This window comes from Canis lupus, chromosome 33 (assembly GCF_003254725.2).
Source record: "Canis lupus dingo isolate Sandy chromosome 33, ASM325472v2, whole genome shotgun sequence".
Taxonomy (NCBI): domain Eukaryota; kingdom Metazoa; phylum Chordata; class Mammalia; order Carnivora; family Canidae; genus Canis; species Canis lupus.
Window position 1 is genome coordinate 22,847,973 of NC_064275.1, and position 15,074 is coordinate 22,863,046.

General features: G+C 38.1%; 1 protein-coding gene across 10 annotated transcripts in view; it reads right to left on the reverse strand.

Annotated features, from left to right (window-relative positions):
• IGSF11 (immunoglobulin superfamily member 11) overlaps positions 1-15,074 on the reverse strand; it is a 197,331-nt gene that overhangs the window by 12,429 nt on the left and 169,828 nt on the right. For 8 of the 10 annotated variants that reach the window (XM_025476669.3, XM_025476639.3, XM_025476665.3 and 5 more), the window contains 3 exons: positions 11,133-11,296; positions 9,530-9,737; positions 6,311-6,466 (listed from right to left, as the gene is read on the reverse strand). In XM_025476669.3, the coding sequence (XP_025332454.1) occupies positions 6,311-6,466; positions 9,530-9,737; positions 11,133-11,296 (528 nt within the window). The remainder of the gene's footprint in view (positions 1-6,310; positions 6,467-9,529; positions 9,738-11,132; positions 11,297-15,074) is intronic. The other 2 variants (XM_025476689.3, XM_025476654.3) reach the window with 1 other exon arrangement.

The following is a 15,074-nucleotide window of genomic DNA, read 5'->3' on the forward strand; positions in this document are numbered from 1 at the left end:
CTCACTTTGGGTCTCTGTGTCACCTTGTGGTAATCTCACAATATTTCAAACTTTTTAATTATTATAATATTGGTTATGGTGATCTTTGATGTTAGTATTTTAATTGTTTGAAGGTGCCATGAAATGCACCAATATAAGACAGCAAACTTAATGGACAAATGTGTGTGTGTTGACTGCTCCAGTGACTGGCCATTCCCATCTCTCTCCCCCACCCCAGGTCTCCCTCTTCCCTGAGACACGCTAATTAATAACCCTACAATGACATTCATTCATTTGAAGACACACTCTACTCAATTAAATGCTAGAAATGATTAAGCTTAGTGAGGAAGGCCATGTTGAAAGACAAGATAGGTCAAAAGTTAGGCCTCTTCCACCAAACAGTTGGCCAAGTTGTGAAGACAAAGAGAAACTCTTGAGGGAAATTATAAGTGCTACTCCAGTGAACACATGAGTGACAAGAAAGCGCAACAGCCTTATTGCTGATAATGAGAAAGTTTCAGTGGTCTGGACAGATCAAACCAGCAACAACATTCCCTTAAGCCAAAACTTAATCCAGAGCAGGGCTTTAACTCTCTTCAATTCTAGGAAGGCTGAGAGAGGTGAGGAAGCTGCAGAAGAAAAGTTGGAAGCTAGCAGAGGTTGGTTCATGAGGTTTAAGGGAAGAAGCCACCTCTGTAACATAAAACTGCAAGGGGAAGCAGCAGGCGCTGATGGAGAGGTTGCACCAAGTTATCCAGAAGATCTAGCTCAGATAAACGTAGCTACACTTAAACAACAGGTTTTCAATGTAGTCAAAATAGCCTTCTACTGGAAGTAGATGCCATCTAGCACTTTCATAACTGGAGTGAAGAAGTCAATGACTGGCTTCAAAGCTTCAAAGGACAGACCGACTCTTTGGTTAGGGACTAATGCAACTAGTGTCTTTAAGCTAAAGCCAATGCTCATTTACCATTTTAAAAATCCTAGGACCCTTTGGAATTATGATAAAATCTACCATGCCTGTATAAAGGGAACAACAGGGCAGCCCCGGTGGCGCAGCGGTTTAGCGCCGCCTGCAGCCCAGGGTGTGATCCTGGAGACCCAGGATCGAGTCCCGCATCGGGCTCCTTGCATGGAGCCTGCTTCTCCCTATGCCTGTGTCTCTGCCTCTCTGTGTGTGTCTCTCATGAATAAATAAATAAAATATTTTTAAAAAATAAAGGGAACAACAAAGCCTAGATGACAGCACATCTGTTTACAACATGTTTTACTGAATATTTTAAGCCCACTGTTAAGACCTATTGCTCAGAAAAAAAAGATTCCTTTCAAAAGATCACTCCCTATGGACAGTGGTCATCCAAGAGCTCTGATAGACAACATGATTAACGTTGTTTCTATGCCTGTTAACACAACATCCATTCTGCCAGGGGGATTAAGGGTAACTCTGATTTCCAAGTCTTATTATTTAAGAAACACATTTCATAAGGCTACTACTGCCACAGCTAGTGACTCCTCTAATGGATCTGAATCCGGAAGGGAATCATCATTCCAGATGCCACTAAAAACATTCATGATTCATAGGAAAAGAGGACAAAACAGCAACTTAACCGGAGTTTAGAAGAAGCTGAGTCCAACCTTCATGGATGACTTTGAAGGGTTCAAGACCCCCGTGGAGCAAGTAAGTGCAGATATGGGGGAAACAGCAAGAGAACTAGAATTGGAGACTGAATGTGTGACTGAAGTGCTACAATCTCATGATAGAACTTCTAGTGGATGAGTAGCTGCTTCCTATGGATCAGCAAAAAAAAAAGTGGTTTCTTGAGATAACATCTACTCCTAGTGAGGATGCTGTGAAGGTTGCTGAAACATGACAAAGGATTCAGAATAGGACATAAACTTACATGATAAAACAGCGTCAGGGTTTGAGAGGACAGACTCCAATTTTGAAGGAAGTTCTACGGTGGGTAAAATGCTATCAAAGAGCATCGCATGCTACACAGAAATCATTCATGAAAGGAAGGATGGATCCATGTGGCTCCCTGCATTATTGTCTTACTGTAAGAAACTGCTACAGCCACACCAACCCTCATCAACCACCACCCAGTCAGCAGCCATCAAGATGGAGCCAAGACCTTCCACCAGCAAAATGACTCTAACTCACTGAAAGCTCAGATGATGGTTAGCATGCTTTAGAAATAAAGCACTTTTAAATTAAGGTACATATCACCTGATAATAAATTGCAATTTACTGATTTGTTATATTCAATCTCCACCCAATAGAAAATAAGTTCTCTGGAGGGAAGCATTTCTACTCTGTTCTCACTGTGTCTCCAACACCTAGAACAGTGTCTGGAACTTAGTAGATACCTAAGATATATCTGTTGAATGGATAAATGAATAATAGAAATGTATATCAGTATACAAAAGAACAGGTAAATTCGAAAGCTCGTTTAATAAGATTGATCCAAAAAATAAAGATGAAAAAGCATAAATAACAGGATTAATTATGAAAAAGGGAATATAATAGAGTTTTAACATATATGAGAATAATAATACTAATACAATAATAATGATAATACAAACATTAGTATTTATTAAGTGCTTACTATTCATGCTAGATGCTATTCTAAAAGTTTTATGTATGTTTTCACTTAATTTTATTCCACCTCTGTGAGGCTATTATTGCTATTGTGTCCATTTTACATGTAAGAAAACTAAGGCACAAGGTCACATAACCAGTCATCCCTGGAGCCAGGATTTTACATCATGTCCTCAGACTCCAGAACCTGCACTCTTAAATACATTCTCCTGATATCATATAGAGAATGCTATGAACAACTTGATGTCAATATGTATAAACTCAGACAAAATGATGTTTTCTAGAAAAATAGAGAAGATACAGAAATCTAAGTAAACTTATATCATTAAAAAAACAATCAGTAGTCAAAAATCTACCAACAAAACATAGCAGCGAGGCAAAGCTTTTATAGGCAAATTTATAAAATTATCAAATAATCTCCATCTTATTCATACTATTTCAGAGTATAGAAAAAAGAGGGAAAATTGCCTAACTCATTTATGAAACCCTTATAAAATCTGATACCAAAATTGAACCAGGCAGGGCAAAGACAGGACAAAAAAAAAAAAAATCATAGGCCATTCTCACTTATGATCACAAAAGGAAAAACTCTATTAAAATGTTAGCATACCAAATGGAGAAATCTATTAAAAAATAATCACAACTGATAGATTTTATTCCAGAAATGCAAGAATATTTAACATTAGAAAATATATTAATGTAATTCATTCATTGGCAGTTTGGGCCAGATAATTCTTTTTTATTTTATTTTTTTAAGATTTTATCTATTTTGAGAGTGAGCAAGTGAAGTGGGAGGAGGAGCAGAGGGCGAGGGACAAAGCGGGACAAGTAGACTCTTCGCTGAGCATAGAACCTGAAGTGGGGCTTGATCTCACAACCCATGAGATCATGACCTGAGCTGAAATCAAGAGTTAGACGCTCAACCAACTGAGCCACCCAGGTGCCCCATGGGCCAGATAATTCTTTATTGTGGTGGCATCCCTAGCCTCTACCCACTAGCTGCTGGTAGCACCCTCCTATATCAGCTGTGATAACAAAAATGTCTCCAAATATTGCCAAATGAAATTGTCCCAGTTAAGAACCACTGAGGGAGGGGCTGGCAACTGTGACCACAGGCCCAGACACTAAACGAAACCTGGACCAGTCGTACAGACCTTAGAAGCACGGGCCAAACTCAATACTTCATATTTTCTAAGAACAAAGACATTCTTTACATGATCACAGTATAAGTTTCAAAGTGAAGAAATTTAACATCAACACAATAGTATCATCTGATCCACATACAGTTTATACTCGGATTCCACCAACTGTACCAGGAATGTCCTTTATGGCTTTTTCTTTCCCTGTATAGAATCTAATCCAGGATTCTGCACTGTATTTTAACTCCTTAGTCTCTTTCAATTTGGAACAGTTTTGTCTTCACCTCTGTTTGATGTTTCCTCATGACTGGATTCAGATTTTGTGTTTTTGACAAGAATACCACAGAAATGATGCTGTGTCCTCCTCAAGGCATATATCTATTGGTAGACACAGGATATCTTTTTTTTTTTAAGATTTTATTTATTGATTCATGAGAGAGAGAGAGAGAGAGAGAGGGAGAGGCAGAGACACAGGCAGAGGGAGAAGCAGGCTCCCTGCAGGGAGCCCAACGTGGGACTCGATCCTGGGTCTCCAGGATCACACCCTGGGCTGAAGGCAGGTGCTAACCTGCTGAGCCACCCAGGGATCCCTACACAGGATATGTTTGTAACAGTATTGGTAATGTTTGCTTTGATCACTCAGTTAAGGCAGTATTGACAGGTCTCCCCATTTTAAAGTTCTTTCTTTCTTAGTAATTAATAAGAAATATGTGGGGGCACACTTTGGAACTATGTAAATGTCTTGTTCCTCATCAAACTTTGCCCACTATTTAGACACCAATGGTGATTTTCAAACTCCATTATTCCTTCTACAAACATTAGTTGGCACTCTACCATAAGAAAATGCTTTTCCTTCTCTCCATTTATTTATGCATATAAGCAAGGATTCAGGGACTTTCATTTTATTCAATAGATGGTAGCTTTATTTTAATTTTCACACTGTCCCAGATTTGGCCAGAAGGAGCTCCTTCAAGCTAGCCCCAACACACAAAGACAATTCTAATCCCCAAAGATTATGCCCCTGTCACTAATGTGACTTCTGAAGTACCCTTCCCTGGTGTCAAACATTATTTTCTCAGAGAATGCATCTTGAGTTTAAACAGCAGCAAACATATTAGTAAAGTGTTTTCAGAATCTATGTTATTTTGGGATTATATGCTATTTTGAGATCTATTTTATTAATATCAGTACCAAGATGTAAATTTAAATAAAAACTCTGACTCACTTAACATGCATTGTTATGATAAATGAAGTTATTCAAAGTAATTCTGATAAAGAATCCAGAGTTTGAATGACAAACGGCAAACATTTTCATCTTGAGCACTCAAGTTCAACTTTCATACCTAAAGTACCAAAAAATATTTACGTTGCAAAGAAGATATCAAAAACCTCGACTGATATATCTACTCAGAGACAAAGAAGGTGCAGTAGGCTCTTTCTACAGATATTTCTCAACTTACATACAAAGAAGCACTTTTAAGCATACACTTGTAATTTCAAACTCAGCCCAATATTTCACAGAAAAATTTTTAACATAAATCATAGAATTTTAGTGCTGATGCAGAGAACCTTGGAAATGATTACTTAATCCCCTGTTGAAAAAAAAAAAAGCAACACAGGCCCAGAGAGGTAAACTGTTACTGAAATACTTACTGGAAAATCTGGAATTGATTGATTGATTGATTGATTTAGGAATTTAAATATGGTTTTCAGGATTTCAACACAAGAGCTAGATTAAACATGCCATTTACATGTAAATAGTGAGATTAACAAATTAGTCCACAAAAAAAAGCTATTTACCTCACAGTGTGGCTGAAACTTTTAGCAATTTTGCAATCAGTAGGAAACGATGGTATTGCAGTAATCATTATCAGAGTAAGCCAGAAGTTATTATGCCCCTGTCACTGAGAAGTTTTTTTTAAATAATGAATTTGGGGCTGAGTAAATTAAAAAATGATGGGAAGGTCCATTAATATTACTGTTGGGGTTCTCACAGGAAATTTACAGGTTCTTAAAGGGCTGGTGGGCCTGGTTCTTTAGCATGCCTAACATATAGAAAGTTATCGACGATACTCATGTCTCTTCCATCTTTACCTGTCTGGGGTGATCAACTCCTGGTTCTCCCATGATTGGAGGCGTTTTCCTATTCTTTTTCTCATCTTCATCCTCTAATTAGACTTGAAGCAGAAAACTGGATGACTGACCCTCTCACGATCATGCTTATGGTTCTCATACTAAAATAGGCAGTTGTGCCTCAAGAAGGAAGTGAATTCTCAATTATAAACTTCAAGAATTATCTTACAGTTAACTTTACAAAGAAGCTACCATGTAGCTATTTTAAATCTTCCCTGTAATGGAATGGAATTTCCATTTATAGTTACCACTGGGTGGGATTCATAAAGGCAGCACAGGAGAAAGAAAATGTTTAATTCTTTTAAAAATTGAAAACGCAAAATGATCCAGATAAATTTTCAGCTGTTACAAATACAGTGTGTTATTTTTCAAAATCTATCAAAGTTAATTACTTCATGAGGCTCAGAATTTGAATTCTGCACGGTAACTGATTAAATGGGTAAAGCAACACTGTACATACCCTGAGTGGCTGTTGGAGGTAGTTTGAGGGTATTGTCTAACTTCTCCCAAAGGTAAGTTGGCCGAGGGATGCCTTCCTCTGAGCTACAAAGCAGGATGACATCGCTGCCGATATCCTGGGATCCTTGGATTTGGCAGTGTGGGGCAGAAGGGGGAACTACAATAGGAAGAGTAAGGAATAAAGGATGCATTTACTGTAAGCCAACTGATGATGAAGGAGACATCAACATTCAGTGCACTGGAGCCTCAGGTAATAGTTTCTAGACCACATACCAGAAGACCGCCTCATGAGTGGGGCCAGTGGCTCGTCCGGTACTACTCATAAGTACTACTCACTTGGGCACAGATGTGGGGACCCACCACTTCAGCTGCCAGGAGGCAAACACGTAAAAGGGGCCCTTTCTTGATATTTTCAAGGACTCTTATGGTCTTGGTTTCGCTCTCCTTCCTCTAAAGAATGCTTAAGGTCCTTCATGCCCACAGACTGCCTTTCGAGACATTAGTGAGAACACCCATTTACACAGCATTATTCACAGTAGCTAAAGGACGGAAACAGCTCAAGTGTCCATGGATGGATGAATGGATAAACAAAACGTGGTATATACATACTATGAGATATTATGCAGCCTTGAAAAGGAAGGGAATTCTGACCCATGCTATAGCATGGATGAACCCTGAGAACATTAGGCCAAGTGAAATAAGGCAGTCATAAAAAGACAAAGAATGATCCCACTTATATGAGGCACCTAAGAGTTTTCAAATCCATTGAAACAGAAAATAGAAAAGTGGTTACCGATGGCGAGCAGAAGGAAATGTTGCTTCATGAGCACAGGGTTTTAGTTTTGCAAGTTGAAGAGAGTTCTGGAGGTTGGCTGCACAACAATGTGAATGTACTTAACACTACAGAACTGTACACTTAAAAACTGGCTAAGATGGTAAGTTTCATGTTATGTGTATTTTACAATTTAACTTTTTTTTTTTTAATTACTGGAAGAAGCTACTTTTAGAAAAGATATTTCAAGGAAGAATAACCACTGACCCTGCCAGCTTACTCTCTAGATAAGACCATCTTCCCAAGGTTCTTTGTTACTTTGCAAACAAAAACCAAACAGACCTATTTTAAACTAAATTCTGCTTTACAGGGGAGTCAGAGTAAGGTTCAAGCATGTCTACTACTTGGGTTGTAATACAGTGGAGATTTTAAGGCAGATAAGGACACAAAGGACACGAAATAAACAATTACCGAAAAAGAACACTAAAGGAAGAAGGTTGTGCTTTGTAGTAAGAATGCAAGCAAATAAAAATATAAACTAAGTCCACAGCTTGGAGTCTCATGTTGGGGGATGTAGGCAGTAAAGTTTAAATCCAACTAATGATGTAATGCGCTAATGACTTTTCAATAAATGTGTTCAACTTTTCCAAAATGAATGTGTGAATGCATAAAAGATAAGTGCAATAGACCGAGGAACCAGGAAAGAAAGCGGGTATGGGAGAAGAACAACAAAAGGGTAAAAAAATCTCAGAGAATCCTAATTGCTGTGATGGGGTAAACCAATCTCATCAGTTACTGCCTTCAACACTGCCACCATGACGCTGTGAAGAAAACTCAAAATCTATGAAGGTAGCATTATCTATATGATAAATTAAGGCTTTTTTTCTTTCTTTAAAAATTGAAAAAATAAACTTAGATAATGTGGGAAGTCATTTACCTAACTTAGAGGTATAAACATCAGAAAAAGACTGAAAAAAAAAAAAAGAAAAACACTGAAATTCCATGAGTACTCTGTATTCAGTACTCAAGTATTTTTAAATCTCTATATTTAGTTTTAAAAATATGATTCTATTTTATATTTTAATATAACTAATAATATATCATTATATTATTTATTATTAATAATTACATATTAATAATATAACTAATAATGCAATATAACTATACTTTTAATATAACTAAAAATTCTACAATTTTAAACATATTACAGTATTTCTAGAATCGAAATCTCCAACCTGGTCCTTAGTTTTCCTATTTTGTTTGAAGACTGGGAAAATAAGGCACCAAGGCCATAGCATATTGTCATGCAAAGAGGGAAAACAGCAAAAAGCCCCAGGAATGGGGGGATCCCTGGGTGGCGCAGCGGTTTGGCGCCTGCCTTTGGCCCAGGGCGCGATCCTGGAGACCCGGGATCGAATCCCACATCAGGCTCCTGGTGCATGGAGCCTGCTTCTCCCTCTGCCTGTGTCTCTGCCTCTCTCTCTCTCTCTGTGACTATCATAAATAAATGAAAATTAAAAAAAAAAAAAAAAAAAAAAGCCCCAGGACTGGTATCCTCAAGTAACTCATAAATGGAAGGGAAAAGGAAGGGCAAGAATTTGCCAAGGAACAAGGGAGTAGATTTTGCGATGTGAAGGGGATGGAGGACAATCTAGAGCATCAGCCTCCTCTCAGCACTTCTAGGTCTCCTCAAATGAGCTGAATTTAGCCCCTTCTACCACAAGTCTGCATTTAGGAGGCCAGTGTTTCATTTCCGAGACAGCAGAAGTGAGAAATAAAACATGTTTAGAATGGACTTAATTTAGTATGAGACAGTCTAACTGCACTGTATAATGGAAGAAGTACCAGTTTGAGACAAGAGACCTACATTTTCATCTAAGCTTTATCGTTCATTGCCTATGCCACCATGAAAAAGGCCCTAAATCTGTAGGGTCTCAATATTAAGACTAAATTGACCATATAACTTATCACTCTTAGACTTCTGAGAGGAGAACGAGGTATTACTGCGATTACACCAGGACATGAAGTGTAAGCTGAGAACTGTAGGGAGCCTACTTGGTGTTATGTAGACATGAAATAATATTTTTTTCTCCTATGTGCTGAAACTTCTGCTTTGCATGAAAAATATATGATTCTTGATTTAACTTGTTCTCAACGCTAAGCCCTATCCTGTAAACACTGAAGAAAAGTGAGAGGCCACTTGTGATGGTATTTTACACCACCTTTCGCCACCTTCAGGACAAATCATTTAAGCAGCTTTAGACAGCCACCAGAAGTGGAGAAAGGGATGGGAAGGTAGTGTGCAAAAAAGCAGAAAGAAGCAGAGCTCACACGGGGCAGACAGGAAAGGAGACAGGAAAAGGACACGAGCAGACCTAGAGGGCAAGTAAGGATGGGCAGAAATAAATACGTTCAAGAGCAGAGTCAGGAATACATCCTGTCACTCACCTAAAACTGTGAGACCGGTGACCCCAATGTTTCTGCCCCCTCTATCTGGAAGGTTGTTGACCAAACACTGGTAGGTGCCTGTATCTGAAAGCTGAGTGTTATTAATGAAGATAGAGACGTTGGTGGCTGGCATGGTGCCTGTAAATCCTACCCTACCATGGAACCGGGGGGCACCATCAAACATCTGTCCACCCTGATACAGAATGACCTGAAAAAGAAAGCAAAATAAATAAATAGGCCACTACATCCCCGTCTAGACACACAGTACATAACAATAACTATCTGGTAGATAGGAGACGGCACCAAACATCGGAAAACTTTACTTCTCCTCTTACAGTTGTCACCAAGTTCCTACCTCAGCACCAGTGCGTAGGTCTATTCTGGGATTCTAAATTCTTATATCCCCAAACTGGAATAACACTGTTTACTTCTAATCCATCACAATATAGAAAATGTCTTTAATGCAATCTTACTCTCAGCCCATACATATTTTTATTCAAATAATTTCAAAATAAAAAGTTTTAAAAAATTAGCACTGCCATTCTCATGCTTACTAGGTGACAAAATGATAGATCATAGTTATAGCCTGAATATAAACGAATGTCATAAGAGGGGGAAGAGTTGCGGGTCATGATTGCTCTTATGTCAATTTCTATTATCAAAGTCAACTATTTAGGAGAGAGGACGCAAAATGGTGTTACACAAAGCCTTGTGGGCTGAGAATGAGAAACTGGGTTCTGTTTCAGCTCTATCTGTAAATGTTTGGGGAATACAGTCAAGTCTTTCTTTGCCTCCTAAAATGATAAAGTTGAATAAAATGATCTCAAAGGCTCAGCCTAATTATAATAAATTCCTTGGTTTGAAGAAACAAAGCAAGCTTCTATTAAATATACATATTCAAATTCATATCAGAAATTTACTTATCAAATATTTTTAGGTGGTAATAGGCTTACTGAAGCAGAAAAGCTTTGTAACAGTAATAAATTATCTTTGGAAATAAAGGTATAATCATGATTACTATTCATTAATTTTCTGAGCATTATTTTCTGCAATGGATAATAAAAATTGTGGATCTTTTACCTGTAATTGGGTAGTAGCTTCTATTTTCATATATCCTAATTTATTTGACTCTCTGAGGCTGGCTAGTATGCCTGGCTGTGTTTATTTTAAAACACTTGTGAAATTAGTCAAATAAATCAAAGACTACTACTTAATGTTACTTCCTTAACATTATCACTGTCTCTAAAACATACTCTCATCCACGTATGCCACTGTTAGTCCCTTCCTGTCAAAGTATACTTTTGCATTTCCTGTCTTGATATTTCCTATCGGCAATGCCTTTTGATAAAATTCCATATTCCTACGTAATACTCTCAGAAGGATTCTCTTGACATCCGTTTGAAAAAAAAAAGAAATCTCTTAAAAATAGGATAATCTCTTCTGATAGTTGACTAATAACACAGGAATAGGATTTAAAACAGCACAGGCTCACTGAAAGTGCCACCTTATTCTAGAAATCAAATATGTACTTAGGATGCTTCCCTCCCCACCTCTTCTGAAAAGATGAACATTTGAGAGGTAGCATGGAAAGGAACAGAAGTACCTGCTCAGGCTGGTTAGCATTGGAGAGAGGAATGACCATCCAAATGACATTGAGGTTAATGAGGGCAGCGTTGGTAGTGAAGGTACAGGGCAGGACTGCCGTGTGGCCTCGGGCCACCTGGATACTTCCAGGGCTCTCGGAGACTTCCAGGGAAGCTGCGACACCTGCAGGGGAAAGAACAGGAAGGTAGTGTGCTCACCCCTTCCTGACAGACCAAACCCCTAGAGAAAAGGTTTGAATGTTGTATTATTAGGAATGTAAGCAGACTGGGCAGCCCAGGTGGCTCAGTGGTTTAGCGCCACCTTCAGCCCAGGGCATGATCCTGAAGGCCCCGGGATCGAGTTCCACATCGGGCCCCTGTGTGGAGCCTGCTTCTCCTTCTGCCTGTGTCTCTGCCTCTCTCTCTCTGTGTGTGTGTCTCATGAATAAATAAATAAAATCTTAAAAAAAAAAAAAAAGGAATGTAAGCAGACTGATATGACAGTCTTAGTCTTACTGAACAACTACTGACCAATCGTTGACTCAAAATAATAAAAATTGTTCGTCTCTTTATCTCTTAGAAACCACAAATGATGGGACTGATGCCTGGATGGCTCAGTGGTTGAGGGTCTGCCTTCACCTCAGGGCCTGATCCTGGAGTCCTGGGATCGAGCCCCACATCAGGCTCCCCGCATGGAGCCTGCTTCTTTCTCTATGTTTCTCATGAATAAAAAATTAAATCTTAAAAAAAAAAAAAAGAAAGAAAGAAAGAAAGAAAGAAAGAAAGAAAGAAAGAAACCACAAATGAAAAATATGAGCAGCTTCTTACTTTATTCTGTAAGAAAGTAAGTAGTTGGTAGTTGGTATTTGGCCAGATTCAAATACAACATAGGAGAAAGATGACTGATAGGGTTTGAGCAAAACTTGCAATGGTAGGCAGCCCGGGTGGCTCAGCAGTTTAGGGCTGCCTTCAGCCCAAGGTGTGACCCTGGAGACCCAGGATCGAGTTCCATCGGGTTCCCTGCCTGGAGCCTGGTTCTCACTCTGCCTGTGTCTCTGCCTCTCTCTCTCTCTCTCTCTCATGAATAAAATAAAATCTTAAAAAAAAACTTGCAATGGTGAGGAGGGATGAGAAATCGATTTTTTCAAGAGCATCATTACAATATCATTACAATATTTAATATCATTAAATACAAACATTTAAAATTAAATGTTTACATGTAAATCTAACAAAATACATGTAAGATCTATAAATTAAAAATTATAAAATGCTAATGGAATAAATCAAGTAAGATAAAAAATGGACAAATACACAACGTTCATGGATTGGAAGATTCCATTCTCTCTAAACTGATCTACAGAGCCATCCCAATCAAACTCCCAGTAGGCTTTTTGTAGCTATTGACAAACTAATTCTAAAACACAGAGAAAGGCAAAGAACTAGAATAGCCAAAATAATAGTGAAAAATAAGAACAAATTTGGAGAATTCACACTGATTTCAAAACTTGCTTCAGAGCTATCATAATCAAGATAGTGTGGTAGTAGCATAAGGATGGCTCAGGATTGAGAGTTCTGAAATAAGCCTTATATTTTTAGTAAAATGCTTTTCAACAAAGGTACAAGGCAATTAAATGGGAGAAAATAATCTTTTCAATAAATGGCATTGGAACAATTAGATACTAATATACAAACTAATTCAGATACTTACCTCACAGTATACACAAAAATCAACTCAAAATGTGTCACAGACCTAAATATAACAGCTAAAGCTATAAAACTTCTAGAAATACACAAAAGAGAAAATCATTGTGACTGTGGGTTAGTCAAAGAGGTCTCAGATATATCACCAGAACCACAAATCATACAAGACAACAGTTAAAAAGTTGGATTTCATTAAAATTTTTAAACCTTACATACTTCAAAAGATTAAATTGGGAAAATAAAAAGCCACGGTATAGGCCAGGAAAAAATATCTGTAATTCACACACCTGATAAAGGATTCACATATAGAATATATAGAGAACTATTACAATTCAACAATGAAAATACAACCCAATATTAAAATGGGTAGAATATGTGAATAAATATTTCAAAAAAACTAATATGCACATGGAAAGATGCTCAACATTATTATTCATTAGGAAACTGCATATTAAAACCACAATGAGATACCATTACACAGTCACTGGAATGGCTGTCATCAAAAAAACCAACTTTTTTTTTTTTTTTTTTTAAGATTTTATTCATTTATTCATGAGAGACACAGAGAGAGGCAGAGACACAGGCAGAGGGAGAAGCAGGCTCCCTGCAGGGAGCCTGACATGGGACTCCATCCTGGGACTCCAGGATAATGCCCTGAGCCAAAGACGGCGCTCAACCGCTGAGCCACCCAGGAATCCCCCAAAACCAGGTTTTTATAAGGATGTAGAGAAACTAGAATCCTCATTCATTGCTGGTGAGAATATAACATAACGACCCAGAAATTTCACCTCTAGGAATCTACCCAAGTACAGTGAAAACATATATATCATGAATGTTCATGGTAGCATTACTGATATCACACCCCCAAAGAGAAATAATACAAATATCTATCACATCAACTGGTTAGTGAACAAACAAAATATGGTATAGCCATACAATGAAACATGACTCAGAAATAAAAAACCACAAGCTACTGATACAACACAGATGAGCTTCTCAAAACCATTCTGCTAAGCGGAAGAAGCCAGACGCAAAAGACTATATACCGTATGATTCTATTTATATGAAATGCCCAGAAAAGGCAAATCTATAAAGACAAGAAGCAAATCAGTGGTTGCATGAGGCTAAAGAGGAGGGATGACGGATTGATGCAAATAGGTTCCACGGAACTTTCTAGGGAGATGGAAAACTTCCAAAATTGGATGGTTAGATGGTTGTACAACTCTATAAATTTCCAAAAAAATAACTGAATTTTAAACGTGTGAATTTTGTGGAATGTAAATTATACCTCAATAACACTGTTAAAATTCAAAAAAGAAAATAGTGATTTATTGGAGCCAAATCCTGGGAAGTGAAAATCAACTGTTATCTCTTCTAAAAAGAATGCCTGTCCCCCTGGGACTACAGAACAGTATGGGACTAACAGGAGATTAAAATAGGCCAGGGAGATCCAACAGAGAAGCTATTCTAATCATGAAAATTACATTAAGCCCATGGCAGTATCTCAAATTGTTTTACTTTGAAGTGATATTATCTCAATTCTCCAAAAAAAAAAGTATCCCGGTAACATACCGTTATGATTACAATTAGTTAAAAAAAAAATCAATCTACATAACACCTTCCTTCTATAGAACCTCATGTTCTTCACATAGAGTCTGATGATTTCTCAGGAGTTAAATTTACAGGATAAAACGTTTCATAAAACCATAAAGCCATCTGTGATGGGATACAAAGCAGTTGATAACATCAGGAACAGTGTAGAAGGAACATATTAGGGAAAACTGAAAGAACCTCAAGTACTAAGTGAGGGTTTATTATGAAACAGGCGATGAAGCAGGGAAAGAGCTACCTTAAGGGCAGAAGAGGGTTATTTAGGGGGAGTCTCTTGGTCACAGTGTCTATAATAAATGCGGCTGGAGATGGCATTAGTGTAGTGGAGAAGCCAATAGTGTAGAAGCCAAACGAGCTACATTCTCCAGATAATACTCCAAGAAGTGAAGGGACTGTGTGCCCTTTTAACCATACAGGATAATGTGGACATTCCACCCTCATTCACTGAGTTCAAGCTGAGCTCACACAATCTTTCACACACACAGACTTTAAAAAGAAAAAAAATGGCCAATATAGACTAAGAATGAGAGAGAAAGATGTTGATGGGGAAACCAACTAGAGTGGGTCAGGAGTAAGTAAAGGAAGAATAAATTCGTAGGACAGGGTGGGAGCTGAGGGGAGGGAGCAGGTCTGCTAGGGAGAGCAAGCCC